The sequence below is a fragment of the Poecilia reticulata genome, linkage group LG19, assembly GCF_000633615.1.
Source record: "Poecilia reticulata strain Guanapo linkage group LG19, Guppy_female_1.0+MT, whole genome shotgun sequence".
NCBI classification, from domain to species: Eukaryota; Metazoa; Chordata; class Actinopteri; order Cyprinodontiformes; family Poeciliidae; genus Poecilia; species Poecilia reticulata.
The window spans coordinates 19,694,263-19,717,968 of NC_024349.1; the positions used below are offsets into that span (position 1 = coordinate 19,694,263).

The 23,706-nt window shown below is 42.0% G+C and overlaps 1 protein-coding gene across 1 annotated transcript in view; it reads left to right on the top strand.

Moving 5' to 3' along the window:
- The window catches only part of ankfn1a (ankyrin repeat and fibronectin type III domain containing 1a), a 43,847-nt gene extending 26,563 nt beyond the window's left edge, over positions 1–17,284 (top strand). The window contains exons 3-13 of the mRNA XM_008437679.2: positions 2,398–2,497; positions 2,649–2,781; positions 5,414–5,530; positions 5,621–5,836; positions 6,894–7,060; positions 7,259–7,430; positions 7,814–7,982; positions 9,466–9,632; positions 13,431–13,653; positions 13,732–13,924; positions 14,222–17,284. Coding sequence (XP_008435901.1) covers positions 2,398–2,497; positions 2,649–2,781; positions 5,414–5,530; positions 5,621–5,836; positions 6,894–7,060; positions 7,259–7,430; positions 7,814–7,982; positions 9,466–9,632; positions 13,431–13,653; positions 13,732–13,924; positions 14,222–14,972 — 2,408 coding nt within the window. The 3' untranslated portion in view covers positions 14,973–17,284. The remainder of the gene's footprint in view (positions 1–2,397; positions 2,498–2,648; positions 2,782–5,413; positions 5,531–5,620; positions 5,837–6,893; positions 7,061–7,258; positions 7,431–7,813; positions 7,983–9,465; positions 9,633–13,430; positions 13,654–13,731; positions 13,925–14,221) is intronic.
- Positions 17,285–23,706: the final 6,422 nt, after the last annotated feature.

Sequence of the window (23,706 nt, forward strand, 5' to 3'; positions counted from 1 at the left end):
CACACACACACACACACACACACACACACATGCAAACAGACAGCTGCTGAATGCTGCTGCTGTTCACAGCTCAGCCAGACTGTAAAACATCAGCGCAGGAGAGACCAATGCTGCCGCACGGCTAACAGACGCACACCAGCACAGCCGCTGGTTGAAATGGGAACGCAATTTTGCTCTTGAGATTTCCCAGTAGCAAAGGAATGATATTCAAATCTATCACATTTTTAGAACATTTGAGCAGAATTCAGTCAGTTTCGAACTGGGGAAAAAAATGAGTTATCCTCATAAGTTATGATCCTCTCGATTTTTTTTTTGTCTGACCTGAGCTAAAATGATGTGAACAGTTTCAATCTTGTTGTAGAATTTTATTTATTTATTTWTTTTTCATTTAAGAGCTATTTTTCTGGAACCTATGCGTAGCTTTTTTTAAATTGGAAATAAATCTAGAAGGGTTTTTCCACCTGTTGCTCACTTTCCCACTTAACAAAATAAACCCCTTTGAAAAATCTGTTCACCTCCTTGCCTGTGGTGGCGCTGCTCCAAGAACCGCCGAAGAAAACAACATGAAAGCCTCCCAAAAGACACTGAGCGCAACTTCTTCATRAAATATAAATAAAAGTAGAGTAGTGTCAGATTGTAGCGGTTGTTGGATGTTACTTTTGTCTTTGGCAAAAGACTGCAAGCCATTTCCCCTGCTAGCGTTAGCGTCACACATTTGTTTTGGTTTTATTTACCCAGAATGCCCTGCGCTTGACAATCACATTTGAATTCGAACCGCGCAACCTAGGTCTTTTGTGCCAGTTTGCTTTTTTTGGTTCGCATCACAGTTTGACTTCGCATTCACATCTCCCCAAACAAACCAGTGTTTGATTAAAGCAGACCAAGCAGGACTGTAGTGTGAATACACACCTGCAGTAGTTTCATGGAAATTAAAGGCCACTTTCCTGAAAGTCATAGGTTACTTCACAGAAAAGTTCTTGTTATTTTTAAATCTCAAAATTTTACTTAGTTTCTGATAACATGCTTGTTACTTTCCAGGAATTTACGTTTTACTTTCTCACTACTCGGAGTCTGTTGTATTAGACCTGCAGTTCAGGTTAACACAATTACTTTTTTGTCCGCTTTGTTTGACATCTCTAGTTTGGTGCTGATGGTTTTTAAAATTAAATAAAAATGTCTAAACTTCAGGCTGCACAGTGGCACAGTTGGTTGAGCTGTTGCCTTGCAGCAAGAAGGTTCTGGGTTCGATTCCCGGCCCCGGAGAACATGCATGGAGTTTGCATGTTCTCCCTGTGCATGYGTGGGTTTTCTCTGGGTACTCCGGTTTCCTCCCACAGTCCAAAAACATGACTGTCAGGTTAATTGGCCTATCTAAATTGTCCCTAGGTGTCAGTGCGTGTGTGCATGGTTGTTTGTCCTGTGTGTCTCTGTGTTGCCCTGCGACAGACTGGCGACCTGTCCAGGGTGACCCCGCCTCTCACCCGGAACGTTAGCTGGAGATGGGCACCAGCAACCCTCCTGACCCCACTGAGGGACAAGGGTGTAAAGAAAATGGATGGATGTCTAAACTTCACTGCTGAAGAAAGCTCTGAAATACAAATGAAAAATAGTTTGCAAATATTTCTGAAAAGAAAAAAAAAAACATTTATTTTTACATGTCCAGGAGGTGAATCATTCTGTTATCAATTTTATTTGTCTACATTTCAAACTTAAAAACAAGGGTTTGGTTTTTAAAAAAAGTATCAACTTTTAAGTTTTCTTGATAAATAACATATTTCCTGTTTGCTTCATTAACTGTACTTTATTATTTTCCATTCATTCCTGGGGTTCAGGCTACAGGACGTTCCATAGAAGCAGGAATTCTGCCTTTAATCAGAGGATAAATCCTGTCTTTCCAGCGGAGAACCCGTTCCGGTAGTTTGACTTAAATGCAACAAGCATTTCTTCTTGTCACAGATAGTTTTCACTCTGTGGCGGGACAGAGCTAAACAGGTTCCTGTCGGCAGCCAGGCCGCCGCGCCGCCGGCCACTTCAGGCACGGCATCATGTTTGTAAGCTCCTCGTTTGTTTACAGCCTGATAATTATGCAGTGTGTAATTAGCCGGAGTAAAAAGGCCGCTGCGGTCTGGAGATTGGCATCGCCTGAACGCTCCGGCTGGGGSTGAGGGGGGCGAGACGCAGAGGGAACAGAGATAGGAGGAGGAATGAAGGAGATAACTTGAACGTGGGAGAGAAATGTGACCGAACCCCTGACCCTGAATTAACGCACGGAAAACTAAAAATCCACCTCAACATTTACAGCTTCCGCCAACTGGACCGGATTTACCTGGACGTCACGCTTCAGTTGGTTCCGGCTGAACATTCTTTAAAAACCCGTCTGCTGTTTTTTCTCTGCAGACTCGTCGAAACTACAGAACCCAAGCAGGAAGCAGTCCGTCTCCAGAAGCCTCAAGCACCTCTTCAACTCCTCAAACAAGTTTGTGAAGACACTGAAAAGGTTTGATTCACCTGAGCCCTACGGAAGAGGATTAGGGTCGCTAACAACTGAGATTAATGGCCCTATTCCTCTTCCATATGAACCTACAGCTGAAGGCTGTGAAAGAAAAATAAAAAATAAAAATCCAACACCTGTCCCACGCTGTGTGCAGGGGGATTTACCTGGCTGCTGTTTTCTACCACAAGGACAGCTTACTAGTGACTGCAGAGGAGCAGATTCCCATCGTGGAAGTGGATGATTCCTACAGCAGCTCGCTCATGCAGGACTTCCTCTGGTTCACCAAGGTACGGCCAAGCGGCTGCGTCACACCATCCCTCTGAGACGACTCGCTCCACAAGCATGAACGCTCAAACTGCATCCTAAATGATTCCAGATTAAGAAATACTACCTCAAACTAATAAATATACGTTTCTTTGTTTGTTTGTTTTTGGGGTTTTTTACTTTATGCAGACTGGTGAAGGGGGGAAAGAGAATTTGATTTGCAAGGGGTTAAGATGTATTAGAATATTGCAGGKTATTTTAGTAAATCTTGAACACATTTTAATATTTTCCTCCTTGTTTGCTAGCACACACTGTACTTATTATGGCTGCAACTAACTTAATTTTAGTTATGTATTTTTCCATCGATAAAAAGATTTTTTTTTTTTATTTGCCACTTTCTGAAGATTTCTCTTTTAGTCACTTAAGCCTTTGTATATAATATTACAAATACAGTAAAATATGCAAATAAACAAATAACTAAATTTCTTTTTTAAAATAAGAAAATAAACATTTCTTTTCCTAGAATGTAGTGACATAGGGTAAAGCTAAAACTACGTCGTTCACGGAGTTTTGGGGAAAACATATTTATAGACAAAGATGCAAGGTGTATATATATATTTTCTGCAGTTTTGGCTTAATCACTGTTCTGAATATGATCAGGTTTTTTTCAGCAAATTGCCTTGTTTTGTGGCTTTTTTTTTCTTTTATAAATCATTTAATCAACTCATAGATCTAATATTTTATTCACAGTGTGAGGTTATTGCATCAATTGCCACTTCTAAATGTATTAAAATCAACCTTTCAAAACAGACAGTGCTTCTGCTTATTGTTCACCCCTCTTCTATTTAATTCATTCATCTTTCAGCAGAAACTTTCTAAAATCTGACTTATTCCTTCGGTTTTTCTTAATTCTCTGACATCTTCTCGCAAATCCGGACAAAATGTCAAAGTTTTAGGCTCGACAAACGTTACCGCTAGGTTCCACGAAATTGTGCTTTAGTCTTTTCAGAGATATGCTGAGCAATTAAAACCACAGAGCAACTGCAGCTGTAATGCTTGAGTGGGAAGAATGCAACATTTACAGCTTTACAGCTCCGAGTCTGACGTGGAAAATTACCACTTTCCCCCCGAAGCCCGCAGAGCCCTGAGTCTGAATGAACGCCGGCCGTCTGGGCTTTAAAGCTTTGACAGCAACAAGAAAAAAAAGGGAAACGAAGGAGTGTCTGAAGTACTCACATGGCAATTTGGATAAAGGTTTCTGAGAGCATCTTTAATCTGAATAACTGTTTTTATTCCATCTGTCTGTCAGAGCTGGAAATAACATTTCATAGAAGGCAGAAAAAATATTGTTTGAAGGAAGTCCATGAAACGAGCAAGCTGCAGAGATGGTAACAACAATGGCCGCCCGCCCCCTTGACCACAAATAGGATGAAGAGCAGCAACTCTAAAGAAATGTATTCCTAGGCTATAAAAAAAAAAAAAGAACTTTATACAGAAATGCTCGTCATGAAAAAAGTCCATACTTCTCGCTGATGCTTAACATCTAAATGTTGATGCTGGAATAACTCTGTGGTTTTCAGTCTGACTCCATCAGTCTTTCACATTCAAAAATACTTTATTCATCCGAAAGGGAAATGAAGACATTCTGTATATTTTCTATGACAGTCTCATGAAGAGTACGGTCAGTGTTGTCCATCTTCTTTTTTTTTTGGTTTTACTTAAAATCGGAGATGCAGGGGCGAAACGCGCACAACTCCAAATTGTCCATATAAGATGCAGGAAGTTTCCGTCTTCAGGCTCGGCTTAAAGAACATGCGTATTTATAGGCCAGCAAAAAAAACAAACTTTTCCAAATAGATTTTGGATTATATATGCATGATGCCGTCTCTCTGCACTCACTGACATGTACAGACACACCACTGTGCCAGGGTGGCAGGAAAATTCCACAGACCGTGAGGAAACATGCAGATGCGAACAACGGCAAGAAAACGGCACATTTGGACTCTAGTGCACCTTGGCATGCAGAGGAGTTCATGATCCCCCTAAGTGACAGTCGGTATGAGATGTTTAACTGATACGCTGTGCAGGATGGTGAACTTCAGACAGTTTTGACTGTTTCTACTTGGAAAGGCAGCAATAGTTGCTTCTAGGACCACAGCTGATGTCGTTCCTGTTTGGCATTGTGTTACCAGACACTTAACATTAAAAACCTGCCAAGTATTTTTGTTCTAGTTTCTAGTGCAAATATCTTTAGTACATATTAAATTACACAAAACTAACCTGGAAGTAACTTTTCAGCATGATGTCGGAGCTTGTTTTAAGTCAATAATCCCTTAAGATTGATGAAAAGTAACATTATTTCCCTTTTTGTAAGTGACATAATCCACTGGTGGAGCTGGTACATTTTTTTACACAATATTAAGCAATTATTAACTTAAAATAAATTCCTTTGTCCTGCTGAAAAGTTACTTGTAAGTTAGTTTTGTCTTATTTCAAGTGGACTAAGGTGTTTACACCGAAACTACTTGGTAAGATTATATGTTTTTGCAGTGTATTTGAAACTCCTGCCTTTACAGAGTGTCCCAACTGATGGTCATTTCCTCCTAAATTAGCAACCCCACAGCACAATGACCTGGTCCTGTGTTTGCCCCACAGCTGTCCTGCATGTGGGAGGATGTCCGATGGCTGAGACAGAGCATGTCTGTCTCCATGTCTTCTTCGTCCACCCTGCAGGCCCGCCATAAGATGCTCACCGCTGCCGCCCAGCTGCAGGTGAGGACATTTAAACCCAGAACCAGCAGGATAAAAAAAACAACAAAACAGCTGTAGCTCTGGTTTAATCTGCTTTATTCGGTCGGACAGAACCTTCTCGGAACCCACAACCTGGGCCGGGTCCACTACGAGCCCATCAAGGATCGCCACGGCAACGTGCTGCTCGTGACCATCCGCGACACCGAGAGCCAGCACTCGCTGTTCAGCGGGAGGTGGATGCAGGTGACCAAACTGCAGAGCCAGAGGAAGTCCCTGTCCACGCCGGAGGAGCCGTACGCGCTGGACATCCTCATCATCACCATGCAGGTGAGGAAGAACGCGGCAAAAACACAACTTCTCACCAAGTGTTTGGGTTTTTTTTGTTTAGATCCTAGTGCAGATAGAAATTGGACAACACTAATATACAAGTTACTTTTCAGCAAGATACAGGAGCCTGTTTTAAGTGAATAGTTCCTTAATATTTCTTTAAAAAGTGTTAAGTCATCCAGCCATATGAGTTTGGAAATATTTCTGTGCTCTTAACATGGTTGGGACAGGTGTAACAATGAGAGACGAGATGAAAAAACATGAAACAGCTAATTTTTTTTTTATCTTTTGAACAGGAACGAATGTAAATGTGATTGTTGCTGGCTAAAAATAAAACAATTTTTAGTTACTTTAAGGGGATAAAAGGGACAGTATTATGTTTTTTATATACAGTAGTGCCATTTTATAGCACAATCGAGTAACTATGTTACCTTGAGTTATGAAAATATGCCTTAAAAGAAAGTTGACGTAAGTTAGCAAATTGAAATTGGGTCTTTGTCTCTTTAAAAATTCCTGCTCTTCAGAAAGTCATCGCAACAGCGCTCCTCTATTAACCCTTTTACAACATTTTTACCAGCATTGCACAGAGAAGTAGCTCATGTAATGAGCTCAGAAGATGTGCAGTTCCATCAGGTGTTTGCTGATTGTTGCTGGCTAGTCTGAAGGAGTTGAGCGGGGGAGTTGCTGGGGAGGGCTGCTCCGTGAGGCACTTGGTCTTCCCCAAGCATTTTGCACAACTGAATGGTTGCCACTGGAGATTAAAGGGATAATCAAACATCCAAGAAAGAATTTAAACAACACTACAAATATGTTTTTGATGAGGGAATAACATCCCAATGTGATGCAAAGCTCCAAAAAGTCAATTTTACACAATACTGCCCCTTTAAGAGACTTTCCAGAGAGTTAAAGATGGAAAAGAAGATACGGGGTGAATCAATGTGTGTGTGCTTGGAGGATTAGTTTCCTCGTCATAGCCATGGTTTCAAAACTCTCCAGTCCATCTTTCTTTGGTTAAAGTTTTTTTCTCTCTCTCTTTTGCATCCTCCTGACCCTGCAGGACATCCTGGCGTACCAGCGGCGCAGCACCCACCGCCTCGCCCCTGGCCTCTACTTGGGCTACCTGAAGCTCAGCAGCTCCGTGGACCAGATCAAAGTGCTGGTGTCCCAGCGGGCCCCCAACATGCTGTGCCACACCCGGATCCGGGACAACGCCAACGTGTCCAGGTTCCCTCTCTCTCTCACACAGACACTAAAACTCACCATCTGCATTTTTTTGGGGGGGCGATGCTGACATTTTGTGTAAGATCATAAGTCATTTTTTGACTCTGCAACCAAAGGAGGCAAAGAGACTGGACTGCGTTTCACACAATGCACCTGCAGGCAATAAATGTAAGGTAACCCGTTTCCTGTGCGCTCCTTCAGGGAGGAGTGGGACTGGATCCAAACGCTGGCGGCCGTGGGGGAAAAACGACGCAGCGAGGAGGACGAGGGGGAGGCGGAGCCTCAGCCAGAAAGCCACGCCCCTCTGCTGTACTACGAGCTGCAGACAGCCATCAAGTCGCTGCTGAAGCTCATCAATGTCCCTCTGCACCAGGTATGCTCACCTGCACAGCCTCAGATCGTTTTACACAGCAGCAGCGCCCCCTAGGTGTGACACCTGTGCATTCCATCTGGAAAGGTTGAACACTCTCTAAGACAGGAGAGGAGTGGAGAAAAAAATCTAAATATTATTCAAATGGATTAATTGTTTATTGTAACTAACAAAGTTACCAGTCAAAGTCAAAACTTCAAGAGGAATGCACAAAAAATGAACAGAGGGGGGAAAAAATTAAAGAAAGAAATCTAGATAATAAAACTGAAAAATATAAAAGTAATTAATTAACTATTAACAACAAATGTCACCATGAATGTATGGATGTTCCTTCATGGTTCCCATCATGTTTCCGTGTGTTCACACACACACACACACACACACAGGCCCGCCATTTCCGTCTCTACAGTCAGGAGGTGGTGGAGATCGGCCACGACGTCTCCTTCCTGCTGCTGCTGCCCCCTGCTGACGACGTCTGCTCCGCCCCTGGCCAGTCCAACCCCTACGCCCCTCTGTCGGGGTTCCTGCACCTCCCACTGCAGATGTTTGAGCTCGGTAACTACACACACTGTTTCCCTCTCTGCAGCACGCAGAGCCCGACGTCTCACACACACACGCACACAGGCTCTGGTCAGATTGAGAGGACTGGGAGTCCGGAGGGAACTTTGCAGCTCACCAGCTTCCCAAAACATTTAGAAGGAACTAAAACCAAGCCCACACCACCTTCCATAAACTGCTGCTTTAGCACAATTTTCCTAATTTGTCATTTTTGCAGTCCTGTCTACTGGACACTGGTCAGGACTGCATGCAGTAATCTCTTCTCCACAGCCATGTGGAGAAGAGATTGACAATAGAAAACCACAATAGAAAACGTGGTTTTCTTTTGTCATGGACATGAAGAGAAAGGCAGTAGATGTCGCTCTAAAATCTCTCCCGATCTTTTTCTGAATCATTTTTACTTGTACACTCTTCTTGTCAAACAAGAGATCCTTTGAACATCTTCGCTTCAGAGGGGCTGAACCAACATCTCTGGAACGATTTGCAGCGTATGTCACAACGTTTGGATAACAAATCAGATGATATAGTAGAGGCTTTAAACCTTTCTGGCATTGAATAAAAAAAAAAAAAAGTCAAAGCAAACTGAAAAATAAGTCGTTTTTCATTAAAACCAAAAGTTAGAGGCTGAATCTGCATCTGTGTGTGCTGCTCTGCATGTAGAGAGAGAGCATATTGTGCAGTGCGTGTGGGTGTTATTACCACGTTCATGTGTGTGTGTATGTGTGTGTGTGTGTTGGGGGGGGTCAGCAGAGAGGCCGTCCTGCTGGAGCCTGCAGGCTGATTTAGTGCGTCTGCTGCTACAAACACAGCTTGGTCTGTCCTCGACCCGTGGAGCGGCTCCAACGCCGCCGAAAACCGCGTCGTCCACGAAGGACGGAGCCGTCTGCAGGACGAGCTCCGGCCGCCGCTCACTGTATCTGTTACTGATTGGTTTAATCATGGCGATCAGCGCCGACTGCATGCTGCTCAAGAGAATCGGCTCAGAATAACGATGGTAATAAGGTGGTTGGTCATTTCTTTAATCCTAGAAACAGTTAAAGATTTTTTTTTTCAATTTAGTTTATTTGTTTAATTGAGTTTACGCTCATGGGCTGTGGGACAGGCAGTGACCAGGAACCTTCATCAAAAAGAGATTATATGGAGCTGTGGTAGTGCCAAAAAAATATCCAAATTAATTTATATTCCATCCTCATTCTCTCTGAAACTACAGCAGCTGCTGTGATGCCTAAACTTTTCCTGGAATCTCCCAAGTGTTAGCTTAATTTTGATATGATTAACGTAATAGGTAACTTTGTCCTGGTTTTTTGCAGTTCTCATGCTTACGGCCTAAGGACAAAAACATCACAAAAAACCCCCAACAACTTTTCCATAAAACTGGAGAGTTTATTCTGGAGAGTTTTCTGCATTTTTTTTTTTATTTTTATGAAAAGCGTTTTATTTTTAGTCCAATCCAGACTAAAAACTCTGTTTCCCATCTCAGTTCACTTCTGCACCTACAAAGAAAAGTTCATCGGTCTCTACTGCCGCCTGTCCTCCGTTCTGGACCTGGACTCCCTGATTACCCAGCAAGCACTGCGGGAGGCCATCACGGACGGCGAGTTGACGAGCGCCAGATCCCGACATCAGCTCATCCTGGACTACATCCAGGTGAGAAAACCAACCACCTCCTTTCCAACGGCTAACACTTTTTTTTTCTAAGCTTTTCAGGAAGCGATTCTCTGTGGTGAACAGACAACAGGACGCATAAATAAACTTTTGGAGGGTTTTTTTCCCATGTACTTGTAGAAGCAGAAGCACTTCTGCTGCCGAAAGCAAAAACATCTTTGAAATGTCAAAAGTGTTTCAGCCGTAAAAATTTCATCCGATAAACGGCGAGTATTTTTCTCCTCATTTGAAGATTCTTACCGAGGAGCTAACCCGCCACTAATGGAGGCCGACCACAAAACCTCAGCAGTGCTCTCCAAACACAGAGCGAGTGACACCATCTGTCTGCTTTCTGTAAGGCTCGGAAAAAAATGGACTCTGACCACAGAGAAGCTGGGATAAATAACACGAATCGCAGCGCAGGGGGGGAGCCGCTCTGTACCGTCAGAGTTCAGATCCAACGAATCGAACTGAAAAACTGTTTGGATGCTTCAGACAAGAGAGGGAAAAAAAATGTGTGAGCTCACAAGGTTTTTATTTTATTCTGCCATAATGAGGTTAACTATTTAGGTGTCAGATTTCTTCTATAAAAATATATATAACTGATCCCCTTCAGGACAGCAAACAAAAAGCAGCAAAGCTTCAGATATACAAGAGGAAGCAACAAAAATCATCTGGAGTGACTCTGCAGGATGATTTATATCAAAAAGACAAAATAATTATATATACCGCTCTTTTCATTAGAATTAAACTTTAGCTCTCCAACCAGTAGAACCCCATGTTCAAATCAGCCAAAATCGGTTGGTTTGTGATGCCACAAAGATTTCAACGTCTCTCTGGCAACAGAGAATCATCATAAAGGAAGAGATGAAGTAACTAATTAAATGATGAGAGGCCGATGTGAGACTCCTATATATATAGACCCAGACAAGTTTCAAATGTTAAATTACAAGTTAAGATTTAAAAAATCTCACTATTCTAACTAGTTTTAAAATTGGGTTTCTGTGGAGTATTTATTAGCGGCCTGTATCTTACCTGCAGAAGACCAAAGTTGTTTTTGTTTGTTTGTTTGTTTTTTTGTTTGTTTGTTTTATTAGCATTTGTAGAAAAAAGAAAATAAAATCTAATTCTGGAAAAACGCGACCGAGCCAACTTATAAACACTGAGATATTTTATACAGTCGCTACAAACCTACAACACATCTTTCACTAGGTCGTTGTTTAGTTGCCGTGTAACTCGCCTCACCTGCGCTGAGGCTGCTGGTGATATGAATCCTCCTAATTATCTTTTTCTTTTTTCTTTTATCTTTTTCTGCCAAAAAAAACAAAACATTTGGCCAGTTTCGGGCTCCACAGCATAATTCAGTAATTAAGCATCTCACAGAGAGTACAGCTTCATTCAGCTTCTATTCTGATCCTGTGAAATATTCTGAAACTTTTTGACTCAAATCACCTTGAATAAACATCAAACAAAAAATATTTTTTGCCAACTATCTCTGAGTGTATCTCCCGCTTCTATGGGATTCTCTTTTCCAGGATGAAATATTTTTCACAAAGCGACCATTTAAAAGCTAAAGTTTTTATATCCGTCTCTGTATTCTTGTTTGGTGAAGAGTGATGCTGCGGGCCCACCATCCCTATGCTGAAAAGGATGACATACCCTTCCCCTTGAGCACGAGTCTTGCTTTACTCAGCAGCTTCTTCTTTCTTGAATTAAAGCAATTTCTTAATCCTACATTTCTACATTAATGTGTAAAGTTGAACTCCTCAGACGGAGACAGATACCGAAGAGTCTGCGAGAGCTGCTGAAGCTGCAGAGCGACAATTGAAACCTCAGCAGATCTGTGGTTTAAATCACGAAGCTGCTGTCAGTTTAATCTGCTGCAGATGGAAACTTCCACGGCTCCGTTTTCTTCCCGAACTGCAAAAGAAAAACTTTTTTCATCTGTGTGGTGGAATCTCCAGGAAATCTCTTGTTTGTTGTCATCCCACTACAGCCTGTCTGTGTTTCAGCAGAACAGAGAGCCAAGAAGATCAAACGATGCTGGCGCTGGAGCTCCAGCGCTCAGAGGTCCAATATCTGACGGACAGATGCAGATCCATCTCAAACCAAAACCAGGAATAACACAATGCATAGAGAAAGAGGCAGAAATGATGAAAAAGACAGAATCAGTGTGATCAATTATTTAAAAATAGTTATTAATGTGAAATGACAGCGAAAACTTTTTTTTTAAAGCAAAACCAACTTAGAAAAAGGTCACAAAAATATTTTTGAACAATTTTTTTTTAAATAACATAAAAACCAAGAAAAAAAGCTTTTACAAGAGTTTAAAAAAAAAAGTATGAAAAGACACTACATACTAAACAATCCATCCAGCATCTGAACTTTCAATCAGTAGCTTTTCCACAACCACATTGTCTCGGTTGGATTCTCCAAATTTCCTACTGAGGCTAACCAAAACAACGTGATGAGACTGTGAGGGAGAGTCGGAGAATAATTGTAGATTTTTAACGTGACACAGCAAATTATCTGATCCACATTGAGGAGTTGTGTGTTATCCTTAAACATGCAGCCTCTTCTACAAAGGAGCTTCTTCGTGTTCTTTTTGTGACTCCTAGTCCATTTTACTTCTTTCACATCACTCTTGTTTTGGGACCATATTCATAAGAAAATCAAACCCAGAACATCGGTATAAGTACCTCGAAAGTTGTCGTGGACAGAACCAAGTCCATCTATTTGCAAATATCCTTAATCTCAAGACAGTGTTTGATACATAGTAATAAAAATATCATTTTGAGTAATAATTTTGTGATTAATCATCACAAACCTGTCTTGGGGTCTCAGTTCTTCTGGCAGTAAGGAACAGCTTAGACTCAAAAACACTCAAAAACACTTTTCCAGGTTTTTCTGTCAAAGGAGATGGAGACACAAAGCAAAAAAAAAAAAGACGACTTTCTAAAAATAATGTAGTCTAAGCAAGGGCTTTTTTTTAACCCGGATACAAGAAACCTGGAATTTACTTCTCAAATCTCCAAAGACCTTTTTCAGTGGATGGTCAAACAATGTTCAGCAAGTTACTCCAGTGTGTTCAACCCAGTTCATCTTGCTGATGCCAACACATTTTGTCCCCACATAAGCCAAGGTTCATTTTTCATCGAGAAATGGTGCCACAACGGAGTTCACTCGGCATTCAGAGGCAGAAACCCAGGGACAGCCGTCAGTGTTCATTAACCATCTTAGCGTGGAATTTACTTTTTTTTTTGCGTGATTCTGACATTACACATCAACGGCACAGGTGAAGGAAAAAGAGCTACGTACTTTCTAATTTCAGTTTGGACTCACAGTTGCTCCTCTCTCAAGTTCTGGAGTCGGCTTGCTTTTTGTCCTTAAAGAGTTATCATCCAGGTTAACTTAGTCTGGTCACTTTTTACGCAGACCATGGTCACTCACTTGGATAGGTTTGGTCAGTGAGAGTTTTTTAGATAAATCAATGCTTGTAATTAAGACAGCTGATGCATTTCCTTTGTTCCAGACAGAGATGTGTCGGAAGGGTTCATTGCCCCACCGGCACTACGAATGCACAATACCAACTGTCAACCATAGCGATAAAGGGATCGTGATTGGAGCCAGTTTTCCAGTCAGAAGACTTGTGCACCTTTGCTTCTGTTGAGCTTACTATGAACTCTTCTTTATASAAAAGTATTCCAAAGTCACGGTCAATCTCTGTATAGTTTGGCGTGTGCTATGGTAAGACCAGGATGTTCCCCAATGTCCTATTTGCTTGTCTTTTCGTCTCTGCAGCAGCTGGATGAGATGCGGCGTGACCTCCGCTGGATAACGGACGCCCTGCAGTACGCRCGCTACAAGCAACCCCGTGGCGGTGTCCTCATCAACTGTCTGGTGGACGCCAGTGCTTCAGAGAGCAATTCTGGACAGCAGAAGACTGACTCCACCTCCTCCACAATGGACTACATGCCTACACCCTCCCCGTCGCCGGAGCTCCGGCAGAGGAAGGCCATCAGTGGTGCGTATGAAGATTTTCCTATTAAAAAAAGACTCAAAGCAACTTCAGAGATTTTCACCCTGATCGTCTGTCTGACAGACTCTCTGCTCGGCTCAGATGAGGACGGCTCCTCTGAGGTGTTCCTGCCCACTGACAGCGACTATGACTCCAGTGACGCCCTGAGCCCCCGCGAACTGGATCTGCTCTACTCTCCAGCTTCAGATCTGTCCCAGCAGGTCATGCACTCGCTAGGCGGAAGCGCCCCCGACGTCCTGCAGATCCACGAACTCAGGTAACATTAAACACTTTGGAAAGGCCTAGGGTAATTCAGACACTAAAATCCTCTCCTCCAGTTTCAGACTACAATACCGCTTCAAAAGATGGTTTCTTTCTGGAGGGTCCAGAAAGAAACCAAACATACCGGCTTTTCTACTGGCTTTACTTCCCTCAGAATAGGGGAACTGCCCCTGTAGTTTGATTCCATCCATCCATTTTCTTCTGCTTATCTGGGGTCCAGTCACAGAAGCAGCAGGCTAAGCCGAGTGGCACAGACTTGCCTCACCTTTCGTCTGATTTCTCTTTCTCTTAGGTACAGTATTTGCCCACCGACAGACCTCCCTGTCTCCACTCCCAGGAAGGATCCTCTCCTACCTACCTCCACTTCTCCATCTGCAGATCTCTCCCTCCCCACCTCTCCTAACCCACCATCTCGCTGCAGAACCCTGCCTACATCTCCCTCCCTTCCCTTGTCCCCCAGGTTCTACAAAGATCTCCCCCTGTCGTTCCCCCTGTCCCCGGCTCTGTCCGACACCACCAAGACTTTTGAGGGCCTCTCACTTACTAAGGAGGGCCCAGCCCCTCTGAGGGGTCTTGCCAATCCACCGGCCAAACGCAAACTGCTCTCCAGGAGCCACCGGGGGCAGTATTTCAGCGGGCCCCAGCGCTGGCTCCGGGGCCACAGTGGGGAGAGTCTCACTGGGTCTTTATCGGAGGGCGTTTACACCAGGCAACTGGACGCCGACTTAACTCCACTGGAGGACCCACCCTCACCGCAGGGCCACACCTACGTAAGCCACGCCTCCTGCATCCTGGAGAGTCGTAAAGCCCGGCACCGGGAACCGCGGCCCCACGTTCGCAGGATCTTTGTGGAGCCCTGCAAGGATGCGTCGCCGAGTCRGGAGAAGGAGGAGACTGTAACGGCCGCGGGAGTGTCAGTGGTTGTAGCACAAGCAGAGTCTGGAGAGGAGGGGGAGGAGACGGAGGGAGCCACTGCCCAGGAAGTGGACTCAGACGACCAGACAAACGCGCAGGTCTCGGAGATTCTCAGCAGCACACTGTAGAGGGGAAGCGCGTTGTTGGACAACGGACGTTACATGGACATTAAAGCCACTGCAAACGACTGAGTCGTCTGTGTTTTTACCTCATGACACCAGCAGTCCTTGCATCCAGTAAGGACTCACATCCTCTCCTTCAGTGTCGAGTCACAGTTGAATGCTGTGACAAAACCTTCATCCAGTTTATGGCTTATTGTATTAAATCTAAAGGTCAGAGCCTCACTGTATTCAGTCCCATCAAAATCAGCTCAGATTGGATCATTAAACCTCTCTGTCTAAGGTTCCTCACAGGCCTTTGTGCAAACAAATCCGGTGATTAGAGGCACATTCAGCGACATGTAAGCAAAGTCAGCATGTAGAGCTGCAGTTCACAAATTATGGACTCAGCAACAACTGAAATTGTGAGATTACAGAGAACCCTAAAACGTGGGAAGGAAGATTTTCCACATCTAGACATCAAAGTTTGTGCTTTAACAGAAATCAGTGACCAACAGTGATCCATCGGTGCTAATTCTGAGTGAATCCGAATAATTTGAACAGTTTCAGACTATAAAGTAAAACTTAGCCTGTTAATAGCTTGTTTGTTTGCAGGTTTTAGATCAGTTTATCCTTGCATAAACCCTTTTCATTACAGTATACCATTAGATTCCTGGTCGTTCCATTGATTTCTGGCCCACATTTCAAACAAAGATCACGTCACGATCAGGTTAACAGCTTGTACAACAAACCCTAATTGCAGAGGGGCAGCAGTGCAATTAGCTCTGCATGATGGTTTAGCTCCTCTGGCTGTTGTACCATGAAAAATAGCATCATGACGGCTGGCGAACAACTTTGTCCTTTACTGCTGGCTTGTCGCAGTCTTGTTCGCTGCACGTAAAACCAAACACAGAATTTAAACAGATGCATCCATCTTTGGGTTAACTACCAAATTTTCTTCAGTGGTTTTTAGGCAGCAAATGTAAAGGAACAACAAACTTCAGAGAGTTTGACCTAAATGTTTTCCTGAAATTGGGGTATGAAATGAGGTTTAAGCACATTCTCTTCAAGACCTTAAGGACTGTGGGGGGAACCTTGTTCGCAGTGTTTGTTATGATGGTTTGTCGGCTACTCTGCCGATGTTTTTAATGTGACGCAGAGTCGTCATTCGGCAGGACACCCTAAGCGCGAACCTCTCCTTTCCACAAGAGCGTCTGTGATACACTGAAACCATCGTCCTCGAAGCTGAACTTTCCGACTCAAAAAGCAACCCTCCCATCCGGTTACCAGATTGATTTCAAGTTGCTGGTTCAACTCCACCAAGCCTCAGAACCAATGGCATCGACTGTTACAGATAATGATTAATGCAACCAAGAACCCAGACACTGCACCCCCTTCAGGACGTTTGCATTGTGACCCTTCAGGTCACCCAGGAGAAGAACTGGAGAAAAGAAAAAAAATAAATAAAARAARAAAGAATACATTTCCCTCAGTTCAGTTTATCTGTAAAAGATTCCRGTATWCCCCCTCGTCCTCAGCATGAACTGAATGTAGGTTTTGACCCGTTTGTGAYGATTCAATCGGTTGTTCTGAGCTGCTCGGATGTTTCAGTTAAAATTGGAAAAAATAAATCTATGTGTATATATTCTTACAAACAGATCGAACACCAGAGTCTTTATCACATGAAGTATTTTTTTATTCCTAAAGATGGAATGTGGCCTGAGCTGTATTTTTGTCAGCATGATGTAGACCGTAGTCTTTGTTTTATTGGACTGACGCTTTGTGTCCGGTTTGTGCCTCGTTCGGATCCGGCAGCACGGTGACTTGCGCTCGGATCCTTTTGGTCCCTGTTCTGCTTTTCACTTGATTACTGTTGTGTTTTCTGTTTTGTTTTTTGTTTTTTTTATTTCATTTTTTGTAAAACCAACGTGAAACCAAATYCTGCACCCGTTTTTCTTCGTAATGTTCAGGAAGTGATGACRTGTGGACCTGCCGGAACATGCACACGTTCTTAACATGTATGCACAGTATTTTGAAACGGCGTTTTTTCTAACGTTTGCACATTCTGATTATGGAATAAAAGCTAATTGAATATTTGATGCAACAGGGCATTAACTGTGGCAGCTTCTGTTTATTCTGAAGGCTGGTCCCGGAAGGGCCGACGGCGGAGASGTATGGAGTATTAACTTGTGAGTTTGGTCATGTTTGAATGTGTTACTAGTGAAGTGTCAGCTTTACAACCAGACATGCACTAAATGTATTTACTTGTTTCTGCTGCAGGTGTCTGTACTTTTTTGGCATTTATCAGTTTTTGCTGAAATAAAAAAAAACAAACTATAAAATAAAATCATGGTCCAGTGTATTCTGTGTTTTAGAGAAGCTAAATAGTGACCAAAAACCTGCATGCCCATTTGTTTGCTCTATTGAAATATGCTTTAAATGTTCATTTATAAAATGCTAAAAGTGAGTAAAAAGATKATTTTTCTTGTTGATAATGCAGATGTTTGCCTTCCATTGCCACCACCTGCCATGAGCCTGGAGGTATTTTTGAATTTGGGGTTAAAAATCTTTGTTTTATCAATTAATTAAAACTGCCGTTAGTCTGGATAGGTTTTAATTATTTAGTTAAAACCGATCCAGACTAAGGGTAGTTAAAGACTATAATCTGTTGGATTAGCTCCAACTAAAGCAGATCGAAGCATTGAAAAAGACTACAAGATGCAAAGTCGCTCTTATTGATTTGATTTACAGTTGATTTTGCTGTAATTCTGGTTTTATATTCAGCACGTCATACCTTTTAATTCAGCTTTGATGTTAACTTTTTACCAGCTCAGGATTAAAAATCCAGGCTGGAACAAACATTTAACTGATGCTAAAAGAAAATKTATTTTTATATAAMTCACATGATGACTAACTGAAATGCAGAAATTCCACCAAAATACAAAAAATATGCTGACAGTTTTGTAGACCAACAATATTGTTAGCGCAATGCTAAACAGTTACTTTTTTTGTTGTTGTTAAACTTCTTTAGTAGAAATCTTGACTGTAAAATATAGCTAACCCTAATGAGAACAGATAAGAGGATTTAAAAAAAAGAAAAAATGAACTAAACCTGCCAGTAATCTGTAAAACACAGCTGTTTCATGAGGGATGGGCAGCAGTCAGACTCCGGGCCGTTTCCAGATGCTTCTGGGGGAAAGTGCGAAACTTCTGGAATCTCACACAGCTTCTGGAATCTCATCCACTTCGGAGCATTCGACAGCACCGGTCCAAACCACAGGAACCCTGCTGAGGCGCAGCCAGAAACAGTCGTTCACTTTCACGAGTAGGAAATGTTTTTCTGATCCTGATCCTCTAGGATCCAGCAAAGACTGAGACAGACCTTCAGATCTGAAATCAGCTGAATTTTCATGTTTTTAGAAAGAAGGAAAATGTTTTGCCATGATTTTAATTTAGTTTTTTTTTTTTTTTGTATAGATGTCTGTTACGGCAGATTTAACATTTAAACACATAAGTACAAATATTAAAATATGTGTTCAATCATTTTCTACAACAAAATCTTACCAAGTATTTTTGGCCTATAATATTTTAATAAACATCAAAYAAAAAAAGTAACTTTTTAGCAAGCTATAACAGCTTATTTAGTGATAATATTTCCTTAATATTKATTTWTTTTTTCTTAAAGTGCAAGGTATTTCACTTATAACAAGACATTTTTCCAGGGTCGCTGAGTGCAAATTGGGCRGATTTGAAAAAAAATCTGCTTCTTAAAGAGACAGAGRCCCAATTTCAAGCCGTCAAATTGCGAAGTCAACTCTCTTTTATATTTCATACATTTGTTTGAAGGTAACATAGTTACTTGATTGTGCTGCAAAATGGCGCAATGTGCCTGGAAAATACATAACAAGATGAGAAGGAAAACGTTTCAGTTGATAGGAAAAATGGTTGTTGAAATATTTCCCYGTCTGACWGCGAAGCCTCGGATCTACGCTCGCGTCTGCCCTCTGATTTATTTCTGAGGAAACAAGTCTGGTAAAAGTCGGTCTGATGGTAAGCAGTGAAACTTCAGAATGAAAAACATTACGTCACATTTAAACACCAGCAATCTCCTTCACTTATCATCAAAGTGCCGGAGCGACTGCTGCAGGTTTTCATAGTTTCCAGTTTGCTGTTGTCTTCCCCCCCCCTGCCCTTCTCCTCTGCATGACATACAGACACCGGTCCACATGTTCCAAATCAGCCGGCCCTTTGATTTCACATCGCCGGGGCCGAGATACGGAGCGACGCCGTGGATCAGTGGCTCTGCGTTCATTGCGGGGACTCGTTCGGTTCTGATCTCCCTCCTAGATGTTCCGTCTGATGTTCGGATACAGCGGCGACGCAATCTTAATGTCGAATCAGCCGAGGCCTCCCAGGATGAAGGACAAACAGGCCGTCCGTGTCGTTCGTGACCCGGCCAGATGAAGCTGAGAAAAGGATCTTTTGTTTGTGTAGTTTCTTTTTTTTTTTTCTTCTTCCCCACAAGCAGCTGCTTTGATGGTGAGACGGCCGGGGCAATTTGGACGGTCCATTTGTGAGAGACGGCAGAGACAGGTCAACCAAGCAATTACAGACACGAAAAACAGGCGAATGCCAGGCTGAGCTTTCGGTATCTACCCCCACAAGTATCTAAAATAGCGTCAGTAGAGTCGATGTTCATGTTCACTCATTTGCTCGTTCCTTAAAAGTTTCCAAGATTGTCAGGACTGTCATGAAATGTCATGCCTGACGATTCTAGAAAGTTTAAGGGGGCAAAACCATCATCCTGTTGAAGTGTCCGTCCAGGATGTGGCAGTGGGGTTTGTTTGTTTTTTTTGGGTGTGTTGCAGTCTAAAATTTATGATTTTGCGGCAACTTTTTCAAAAAAAGTCGAGGTCAAAGTCGGGATTTTTTATACTTTAACATGATCTTTAAAAAAATCCATTGAAATTGTACATAATCTTCCCAACAAAAAAAAAAAACGGATTTTAACACAGTCAATAGCATTTCTAGTAGCTTCTTGACATAGCACTTCTTAAAAAATCATATCCTCAGGAGTTTTGCAAAAGATGAGTTCCATATCGGTCATCCCGGTTTGCATTAAACGTTCACACAGTGTAAGAAAATCCTACAGAACATCTCAAACTGTAGAGAAGCAATGGTTGCTCCCAGTCAACCCAGGAGGGGTTATGAGGCCATTTCAGAATCAATGGAAATCCACCAATCTGCAGAGACAGCCATTATTCACAAGTGGGAAAACACTTAAAAACAGCTGCTAATTTTTCCCAGGAGTTCCACTCCTGGAAAAACAGACCTAGGTTGGAGCAAGTTCATGACGGGTCAGTCGGGCAAAAACTGACCACGTGTAGCCACAGGGCTGTCTTAGAAATAACTCAAGGAATAAAACATTTCTTAATTCTAAAAACAAGACAACAGCAAGACAAAACGTCACTTTGCAGGAAATCTGAGTCTAAATGAAGACAAAGACCTGTAGACAAATGCTCCTTGGATAGATGAGACCAAAGCAGAGATGTTTTAGCAGCAATAGCATGTTTAAGAAAAGATCAGCACAAACAATCCACACCAAGCTGTCAATAACGATGGTGGGAGGGACGATCGTCAACAACCTGAGCGTCCCGTTGGACTGCGTCCTGCAGTCGAATGTGATGCCATTTGTCCCGCGTGTGGCGTTTGGACCAAACCAGGTCATCAGCAGGACAATGATCCCAAACACAGCAGCAGGTCTATGAAATAATGACAAAAACAGAACAGAATCGTGATGTTTCAATGGTTTAGTGGAAGTCTAGATCATGCCCTGATCGAAATGCCGTTTGACATCAAAAATGTCTTCAACCCTCTGTGAACCGGAGCAGCAAAGTATATTTTTCCATAATCGCAGAGATTCCAGATTCCATGTGAAACGCCCTTAAAAGCCCAATTTATTTATTTATTTATTTCCACAAATCTGGCCAAAGAAACTATTTACTACAAATAAAGCACTACATAAAATGAAAATGATTATAGTAGGGCTCAAGGGGACACAGTTTTATTGTCTTTTACATTTTTACAGTGGTGGTGACTCTGGCAGCGGATAACTGTAGATAAAAGCTTGCAGACTCAAAGGGGAACGAAGACTGTAAGTCACAGTGTTTTCCAGCTACAAAAGACTTTGAGGAATGTGTCCTAAACCTACCACATGCTTAATATTGTTTATTAGAAGGCCTATATTTAGATTTCCTAAACTTTCAAATAAACTCAAAGTTTATTTGAGAGACTCGCGCCAAAGGTAAGACGATACAAGTCTGCAAAAACCTTGACGAGAATCACACCAATTTGTCTAATTCGCCTACGTTTTCAGTGGCTCCAGAGAGCCGGACTCACCCCATGACCTCAAGCACACAGAGCTAACTTTTCTTACCACCTTTAAAAGACCTTTAGGCCCTTAAATCATCCCAGTGTGGACTTAGAATCCCCCCCCCACCCCACCACCACAAGAAACCCTTCATGAGGGCGCCAGATATGGAAGTGGATGATAAAAAAAAAGGTTCACAAAGAGGAGAGAGAGGAAGTCTTATCTGAGCATCACCTCTCCGCCACCGACTTCCTCTGTACGCAAGATATGACAGTTTAACGGCGCCCGTCACACACTGTCACCACCATAAAATTGCCCCGAAATTCAGCCGGAGCCAGAGGCAAGCGAGGGCGGCGGTGGTCGCCAGAAGAAAAAGCCCAGACTGTTGCCGCATGTCTCTCTGAGTAAGATCCTCCAAAAATAAACACGGTTGCACATTCCTCTGTGTTTTTAAAAGCAATCTCTCAGGCATCTGCAGCGTGACGCGGGGAGTCGCAGCATTAGAACGCAACGCTGTTCCGTGCGGCTGGATTTGACCGCAAACATTGCCAGTAAATAAGAACATTCGTTTCAAAATGAACACTTTATGTCAACTATAAGTTATATATGATTAAGGGAGTCAACGAGAAATGAATCCCTTGAAACATTTAAGACTAAATTGTCATGGCTTTCAAGTAGAAATTGTTGATTTCAGTAGCTTCACAAGGTATAGATTTTAGCATTAAGTATGCAAATTAGAAAAACGAGGCGTACGTCTGGCTGGAGTAACTCTGACTGCTAGATGGCAGCAAAATGTTTCAAAAACAATCAAGACTTTGCATGAGTTGAATGTACATGAACACTGGTGAGAATTAAGACCTGAAGCAGTTTGAGGTGAATCTACAAGGGGTGGATAAATCAGAACAAAAATAAAAATAAAAAAAAGAAATGAAAGCTGTTTTGTTCAACAATCTGTCAGAATCAGAGAGAAACACAATTTGAGTGGAAAAACTTGAGTCCTGTGATGAACTGGATTATCTTATGTAAGTTTTCCTCAGTAGAAGAGAAATTTTGTTTTTTTTTAAATTGTCTTTTAAAACGTTTTTTTGTAACAAAAAGGTCTGTGCTGTGAGTTTTCTAGCTGCTGTGTTCTTATGTGATTGCTGTCAATAAACAGGCGACTAGCCTCTCGCTTTCAACTCCTGTTATTTCCAAGTTTGGACAAAACCTTGCAAAAGTTTAAAATCCTAGCAACATGGTTCCAGTGCAAAAGGAGTCAGCAAGAATGCACGTAGTTGGCTGTTTCTACAAATCGGGTCTTGATCTCTGATCAAAAACGGTTTCTTTAAAGTGTTTGTGGTTTTGAGCCTCAACAGAACCTGGAGAATCACATTTTTTAGAGAACAAGCTGAAGAAAACACTGACCTGAAGTAGCCATGTGCTACTTCAGCATCATTAAGATGAGCAAGCACAAATAGTTTGTGAGTTTGAACTGATTAGCCGCTCTAAACATTTCTAATGTGCATGGGAGAGACAATCAGACAACAGACTAACAGCATGTAAGCCATGGACTCTGATGGTTTGCATCAGAATCCATATCATTTTTAAATGGTGGACCATTTAAAAATGATCAAACCCAGAGCCAAGACATCCCTTGTTCTTGATGCTGCTGCGAAATCACAAACGTGTTTTTGCTTAGTTTCTAACGCAAATATCGTATTATATTAAAATAAGTCAAAACTACAAGTAACTTTTAAGCGAGCTGCACCGGCTTGTTTCAAGTCAGTAATTCTTTTTGAATACTGATAAAAGTTTCACTGGCAGAGTTTTTGCTTTTTTTTTTATATTGGAGAAATGTCTTGTTTTAAGTGAAAGAAATTGGTCGGTGGAACTAATATACTTTTGATCATTGTTCTTTTTTTTATTTTATTTTTTTTACTGAAAACAAGCCTGTGTAACGTGCTATGAAGTTACTTGTAAATTAGTCTTGAATTATTTTAAGTGTAACAAGATATTTGCACTAGAAACTAGACAAAAACAAATACTTAGATTTAGTGTTTTTTCAGAGTGGTTCCAAGCCACTCCAAACTGTTAAACCTGGTCATTGCTGTGTCCAGCTGGTCCAAACCAACCGAAAAGCGGTGGCAAACTTTAACCGCCGCTCCGTGGTTGGTTATGACTAATATGGCACAGAAAAAGAAAAAACAACAACAGACAGGCAGGAGCCCTAAGGAACAGGAAAGTGAACCGACTCAGTCCCCACTGCGTGGATTAACAGGAACTATCAACCACCACAGTCATGGTGCAGCAATGACACTTTTAAAAAAAAGACAAAACCACCTCAAAATTAACTTTCCAGCAAGATACGAGTCAGTTTAAGTCAATAATTTCTTTATATATATATATATATATATA